Here is a 7,835-nt window from a genome sequence, read left to right on the forward strand (position 1 = left end):
TTAAACCCTAGACATATAAACGGGAAGTATAGCATTGCCATTCTCAACATGAGCACTATCTTTATAGCAGAGGAGAGATTTGCAAAATCCACAGGAAGGAGGACAGAGAAGGAGGAGCTGTCCATACTTGTAGGTTTCTGGCAAGTAGCATCCTAAATTAATGGAGGATACAGGAGAAGTAGGTTGAGCGAGAAGAATTTGGGGAAAGAGAAATTAGTAACAATGAACTGGTAGGTAAGGGAGGGTGGAAGAGGAGCTGGGTGGGGACGAAGGTAATTTAAGAGGGTGTGTAAAGCGCTCAGGAAACGAGGAACAAATAATGACCGTCAGACTCCAATATCAGTATCACAGCTCCGCTCCCAGATAGTTAATTTGCCCATATTCCGTTGAATACCGCGAGAACGTACATCCAATTAACTACGCCCTCCTTCCTATACGCTAAAGACCCGCCTGCCGCCCCGCCCCCTGCGGCCCAGGTCCCGCCCCTCGTGTCCTCGCTGTATCCGGCAGCGTTAATAAAGTTGCAGCAGTTTGACATTTGCGGCGGACAACATGGCGACCTCCACGCTCGGCTCTCTGCTGCGGACAGTCCGGCAGGTCTGCGCCACGCCCTTAAACCCTCCTCCCCCTCTCCTCTAAACCTCCAAACCCACGGGTCCCCCACTATTCTGCCAGCTGTAGCGCCCAGTGCAGACTTGTCTCAGGGTTTTCGCTCTGCCCACTTCCCTCCTCCGGCCTGCTTCAGGGGAGGGCCGAGCTGCAGATGTAAATTTGGTATTCGTAAGCTTAGAGCTGACTGGCGTTGAAAGCTACAGATTGACTCCAATTTGTAAGGAGTGTAGGTGGGGAGAGAAGGTGTCCGAGGAATGAGGCCCCAGAGCCTTCAATGTTAAGAGAGCCCAGCAAAGGAGACTTGAAAGAAGCAGAGCGAGGGAGGAGAGCGTGGTGGCCCGGAAGCACTCCAGGAGCAGGGAGTGGGCAACTCTGCTCAAAGTCAATTAAAAGACGAGTTGAGAATTGCTTGTTGGGTTTAGCAGAGTGGAAATTGTTGGGACCTCGATCTTAGCCGTTTCGATGGCGTGGGGGGGGGGGCGAAAGCGTTCACGACGGAATAGGAGGAAAGAAATTGGAGACTACGAATATAGACAAGCCTTTGAAAACGTTTTGCCGCAAAGGGGAGCAGAAAAATGGGTCAATAACTGCAGAGGAGGTGGGTTAAGAGTGGGTGTTATGTGTTATTTTTTTTAACGTGACAGAAGTAACTGCATGTTTTTGTGTTAAAGGGAAAGATTCTGTAAAGTGGGGAAAATGGATGATGTAGGAGAGGGAAGAATTGCTGGAGCTGTACCGCTGTGTAGTAGGCAAGAGATGATGAGTTTCGTGTTCAATTGTTTGGTCTTAGGAACATAGTTAATCTGTAATAGCGTTGTCCAGTAGAAATAAAATGCCAACCACATATGTAACTTAAAAGTTTCTAAGTGGCCACATTAAAAAAAAGTAAAAAGCAGATGAAATTAATTTTATTAAAATATTTTATTTAACTAGGTATGTCAAAAATATTATTTCAACATGTAGTCTTATAAACGTGATGTATGAGATATTTACATTCTTTTTTTCATACTAGATCTTCAAAATCAGGTTTGTATTTTACACTTAAAGCATATCTTAGCTTGGATGCTAAATTTTCCACCATTAAAATGGAAAATGTAGGAGCTTCCCTGGTGGTGCAGTGGTTAAGAATCTGCCTGCCAACGTAGGGGACATGGGTTCGAGCCCTGGTCCGGGAAGATCCCACATGCCGCAGAGCAACTAAGCCTATGCACCACAACTATTGAGCCTGTGCTCTAGAGCCCGCGAGCCACGACTCCTGAAGCCTGGGCACCTAGAGCCTGTGCTCTGCAACAAGAGAAGCCACCACAAGGAAGACCCAATGCAGCCAAAAATAAATTTTAAAAAATAAATTTATTTTTTAAACGGAAAATGTAGTCCTACCAAAACACTAAAGTTAATGTTTATCTTGCTTCCGTTTACATTTTTTAATTAATTAAAATTAAATAAAATTAGGAATTACATTTCTCTCGTTATATTTCAAACTCACTAGCTGTGTGTGGTTAGTGGCTACTGTATTGGACAGAGCAGATCTTTAATAACAGGATGGAATGTAGTACATGTGACTACAGATGCTTTTTTAAAAATTTATTTTAATTGAAGTATAGTTGATTTGCAATGTTGTGTTAATTTCTGCTGTACAGCAAAGAGATTCAGTTATACATATTTTTTTTCATATTCTTTTCCATTATGGTTTATTATAGGATATTGAATATAGTTCCTTGTGTTATTCAGTAGGACCTTTTTGTTTATCCATTCTATATAATAGTTTGCATCTGCTAATCCCAAACCCTCATCTGTCCCTCCCCCTTGGCAGCCAGAAGTCTGTTCTCTATATCTGATTACAGGTGCTTTTAATTTCGTAATTAAAGAGAAATTGAAGTCATCAGCTAAATGTGGGGATGTGGGAGCAGGTGTCAGAGATTTGAGGAAAGATGGTGTAAAATAGTCAAGAGTAGATCGGAAGAATAGTGGCAAGAATTAGAGCCAGTACAGTGAAGTGAGAGAGGGACCAGGGAGTTGAGGGTGTCTGAAAGATGACATTGTATTTACGGACCATGGAATTCAGGCTGGGTAAGCGGGAGATAGGAAATCAAAAGCTGAGAGCCAGTGAAGAGCTGGTAGGAACAATGGATTAAAAGTCTCAGAGGAGCTGTTATGAGGTGTTAGAAGGAGCAAGCTAGAAAGAAGTGTTAGAGAATGAGATACACACAGCTGAGACAATGGAGGGCTTGCACCTACTGGTAATAAAAGACCTAGGGCATGGAAGTGAATAGGTAAAGAAGAGTGGAGGACAAAAATCACTGGAGGAAAAGAGTTCGAGGAATGAAGAGATCACAGTGTAATTTCATGTGTGTTGAGATCACCAGGAATTAAGACAGGAAGAATATTGGAGAGAGCGACAGTGAGCCAGCATTTACAGTGAGTGAAAAACGAAAGGGAATGGTGGGAGCTGTGGTAGATGACTGCAGTGGTGACCTGTGGTGGGAGTATAACCCAATGGCACAAGAGCCAAAGCTTACTTTCAGGAAGGAGGGACAGTCTGGAAGCTGCAGCAAAGAGCCAGGAAGCTTTCTCCCACTCGTGGGAGAAAAAAAGAGCTACGGGGAAACTATCTGGGATTCAAGATTCTCTAGAGCAAATATCTGAAGGAGATGTTAAGGAATTGAGGATTTAGAAAATTTCGACAATGGTAGACCATGAGTTGAAGAGGGCCCAATGGAAGAGTTTTAGGAGGTGAAGAGCGGTGAGAGAGAGGGGCAGGATAGTATAAGTACAGAACAGAATGCAATCTTAATATATAAAGCACTGTTATAAACTGGTAAGAAAATACTGACAATAGAAATGTGGGCAAAGGACATACACTATTTACAGAAGAAATTACTATAATAGACCAATAAATGTTTATTTTAAAAGTGTATTGCTTTTATAGTCAGAAAGGAAGTTGTGGAAAAAGAATGAAAGGTGTTTTGTTTTGTTTTCTTAAATAAATAGAAACCTGTTAGGAGATGGTAGAGAGGATGTTGATTAGGAATAGTCTGGAAAAGAATTGAGGGGAAAAATGTTTAATTTTGTTTTCTAATTCTCTTTAACTTTCAATGTCATAGATAAAAACAAACCTTGCATTGACCCTTAATGTGAATTGTTTCTTTCAGCCAAAATGATCTCCTCAGATCTTACCACTATATCTTGTTCATTTCCTCTTTTGGTTTGGAAAAACTTCACCTTCTCTTCCTTCCTTTCCATGATGCTCATTTCCAGCCACAGTGACCACGTGTTCATTTGACTCAGTTGTGTGAAATCGATATTGAAATTTCCTTCATGCTGTCTTATTTCCAAAAAGCAGATTTTAGAGTTGTTGTATTTCCCCATGAGACTTTGAAGCATTGAAGATGCTCAGTTTATCTTTTGTTAATAGATTGAAAAAACGTTTTCTTTCTAATCTACTATTCTCATTTTCAGCTTTATATTCTGTATAATGCCGTACATATATTTGTTTCTAAAACAGCAGTTATAAGAGACCATCATTATTTTCTATAGCTGCAATTTAACGAACATATAATATTTGCTCTGGTTTGGGGGAGACTAGAGTTTCTAGTGGCCTATACTCTCTCGGCCTGTACTGTCAGTCAGAATTGTAAACTCTCACCATGTAAACATGTGACAATGAGGAGCCTACTGTTTTATTACTGGACAACTCATGCTAAGAAATATTAGGTCAATGATAATTTCAAATTATCATTTTGAAATAATGCTTTGACCCAGCAGTTCTGTTTCCAAGAATTTATCCTACTGATACATAGAAATATATATGAAATGATTTACATAAGACATTATTCATTGCAGCATTGTTTATAATGATAACTGGTGAGGTATGGTCTAGCTGTCCACCAGTAGGTCATAGGATAATAAATCATGATGCATCTGTGGGGAGGAAAAAGTAACTGCTTTATCTTCTTCTAAGTTCTCAGCTGGGGCCCTTGTAACAAGAGAAAATCATACAAATTTGTAAGTTTTACCCGACACGGGAAGTTTCATAGGGAAATGAAGACCCAAGGAAGTTAAACCTGAGTAGTTTTGTGCTAGGTTTGATGAAGCCTGGAAAGTCATGGGGAAATTTGATAAGAGAAAAGGTATGGGCTAAGTGTAGAAAACTAAGGGAAACTTAGCAAGGCCTGTTATTCAGATTCTTCTCAGTGTCCCTCAGGCTTCAGAGATAAAGATGCTTCTTTCATGCCCTGGCTATAGGGAGGGCACCTGTCACATAAGGGTCTTATGACCTGTTTCAGGGGAAGGTCAGAAAGCCCTTCTTGCACCTGCTGTTTCTCACATTCCATTTGCTTGAAATAGTCAGTATGCCAAAGGAGCCATATTTTGAGGTAGTGTCCCTTGTCACATCCATATAGTGGAATATTATGTGACCTAAAACAATGTGGAAGCTTTTTGGCATATGGAGATGGAAAGATCTCCAAGATGTATTGTTAAATGTGAAAAAAGGGGGTAGGGGAAGAAACATGGGAGTGGGCGTGTGTACATGTATTTTATAGACAAAAGTCTCTGGAAGGCTGCACAAGAAACTAGTAACTGGATACCTCTGGAGGTGGGGGTGTGGTCACTTGGCTGGTGAGGGACGAGGTGGGAGGGTGAATCCACTGTATGTCTATACTTTTTTAAAATTTCATTTTTTTATTGAACTATAGTTGATTTCAGCAAAGTGATTTGGTTATATTTGGTGTGTTTTATATATATTTTTTCAATTCTTTTCCATTATAGGTTATTATAAGATATCAAATATATTTCCCTGTGCTATACTGTAAATCCTTGTTTATCTGTTTTATATATGCTAATGTGTATCTGTTAATCCTATATTCCTGATTTATCTACCTCTCCTTCCTCCCGTCCTGTTATCCCTTTTGGTAACCATAAGTTTGTTTTCCGTGTCTGTGAGTCTGTTTCTGATTTGTAAATAAGTTCATTTGTACTATTTTTTAGATTCCACATATAAGTTATATTTGTCTTTCTCTGTCTGACTTGCTTCACTTAGTATGATAATCTCTGGGTCCATCCATGTTGCTGCAAATGGCATTATTTCTTTATGGCTGAGTAATATTTCATCTTCTTTATCCATTCACCTATTGATGGACGCTTAGGTTGCTTCCATGTCTTGGCTATTGTAAATAGTGCTGCTATGAACATTGGTGTTCATGTATCTTTTCTAATTAGAGTTTTTTTCCAGATATATGCCCAGGACTGGGATTGCAAGATCATATGGTAACTCTATTTTCAGTTTCTTGAGGAACCTCCATACTGTTTCCCATAGTGGCTGCACCAATTTACATTCCCACCAAAGTGTAGGAGGGTTCCCTTTTCTCACAACCTCTCCAGCATTTGTTATTTGTAGACTTTTTGATGGTGTCCATTCTGACCTGTGTGAAGTGATACCTCATTTTAGTTTTGATTTGCATTTCTCTAATACTTAGCAATATTGAGCATCTTTTCATATGCTTGTTGGCCATCTGTATGTCTTCTTTGGAGAAATGTCTATTTAGGACTATTTAGGTCTTCTGTCCATTTTTTGATTTTTTTTTTATATTAAGCTGTGTGAGCTGTTTGTATATTTTGGAAATTAATCCCTTGTCAGAAGTATTGTTTGCAAATATTTTCTCCTAGTTGGTTGGTTTTCTTTTTGTTTTCTTTATGATTTCCTTTGCTGTGCAACAGCTTAGTTTAACTGGGTCCCATTTGTTTATTTTTGTTTTTATTTCCATTATGCTAGAAGGTGGATCCAAAAACATATTGTTGCAATTTATGTCAAAGAGTGTTCTGCCTATGTTTTCTTCTAGGAGTTTTATAGTATCTAGTCTTACATTTAGGTCTTTAATCCATTTTCAGTTTATTTTTATCTATTGTGTTCAAATTTCATTCTTTTGCATATAACTGTACAGTTCTTCCAGGACCTTTTAATGAAGAGACTGTCTTTTCTCCATTGTCTATTCTTGCCTCCTTTGTCATAGATTAATTGACCATAGGTGTGTGGGTTTATTTCTAGGCTTTCTATCCTGTTCATTAATCTATGTGTCTGTTTTTGTTCCACTACCATACTGTATTGATTTCTGTAACTTTGTAGTATTGTCTGAAGTCAAGAAAGGTGATTCCTCCAGTACCATTCTTCTTTCTCAAGATTGTTTAGGCTTTTTGGGGTCTTTTCTGTTTCCATATAAATTTAAACATTGTTTGTTCTAGTTCTGTGAAAAGTGCCATTGGTAATTTGATATGCCATTAGATTACACTTGTCTTTTTCTTGTGGTTGATTTCTATCTAATCTATTGCCATTGGATTGCACTGAATCTGTAGATTGCCTTGGGTAGTGTGGTCATTTTAACAATATTGATTCTTCCAACCCAAGAACATGGTATATCTTTCCATCTGTTTGTGCCATGTTCAGTGTCTCTCAGTTTTTGCAGTACAGGTTTTTTGCCTCCTTAGGTAGGTTTATTCATAGGTAGTTTATTCTTTTGATGGGAAACTTTAACTGTGCTGTCAACTTTGGAGAAGTATCCCAGTTGTACCATGTTGGGTTGGCATTGTACAGAAATCAACAGCCATATTGGTCTAGAAACGTTAAACATAATTTTTTCCATCTGTACAGGGGTAGCACACTGTATTAAATATGTAAGGTCTTATCTACATGGATTTGATTACAGAAACTAATAAAGTATTCTCTAAATAAAAAAATTGTTTATATTATTGTTAATAATATAAATTGTTTATATTGTTAATATAACAATATAAATTGTTTCCTCAATTTCTCATTCTGATATTCCATTGTTTGTGTATAGAAATGCAACAGATTTCTGTGTATTAATTTTGTATCCTGCAACTTTATCAAATTCATTGATGAGCTCTAGTAGCTTTCTTGTGGCGTCTTTAGGATTTTCTGTGTATAGTGTCATCTGAAAACAGCAACAGTTTTATTTCTTCTTTTCCATTTTGGATTCCTTTAATTTCTTTTTGTCTCTAATTGCTGTGGCTAGGACTTCCAGAACTATGTTGAATAAAAGTGGCACGAGTGGCCATCCTTGCCTTGTTCCTGATCTTAGAGGAAATGCTTTCAGCTTTTCACCATTGAGTATGATGTTAGCTGTGGGTTTGTAATATATGGCCTTTATTATGTTAAGGTAGGTTCCCTCTGTGCCCACTTTCTGGAGAGTTTTTATCGTAAATGG

General features: G+C 38.6%; 1 protein-coding gene across 1 annotated transcript in view; it reads left to right on the forward strand.

Annotated features, from left to right (window-relative positions):
• The first annotated feature begins 465 nt into the window (after positions 1-465).
• Positions 466-7,835, forward strand: part of MRPS14 (mitochondrial ribosomal protein S14) — a 19,970-nt gene continuing 12,600 nt past the window's right edge. Inside the window, exon 1 of the mRNA XM_029230727.1 lies at positions 466-597. Within this exon, the coding sequence (XP_029086560.1) occupies positions 553-597 (45 nt within the window). The 5' untranslated portion in view covers positions 466-552. The remainder of the gene's footprint in view (positions 598-7,835) is intronic.

Source organism: Monodon monoceros, unplaced genomic scaffold (genome assembly GCF_005190385.1).
Source record: "Monodon monoceros isolate NGI ecotype Baffin Bay Population unplaced genomic scaffold, NGI_Narwhal_1 Super_Scaffold_18, whole genome shotgun sequence".
Classification (NCBI taxonomy): Eukaryota; Metazoa; Chordata; class Mammalia; order Artiodactyla; family Monodontidae; genus Monodon; species Monodon monoceros.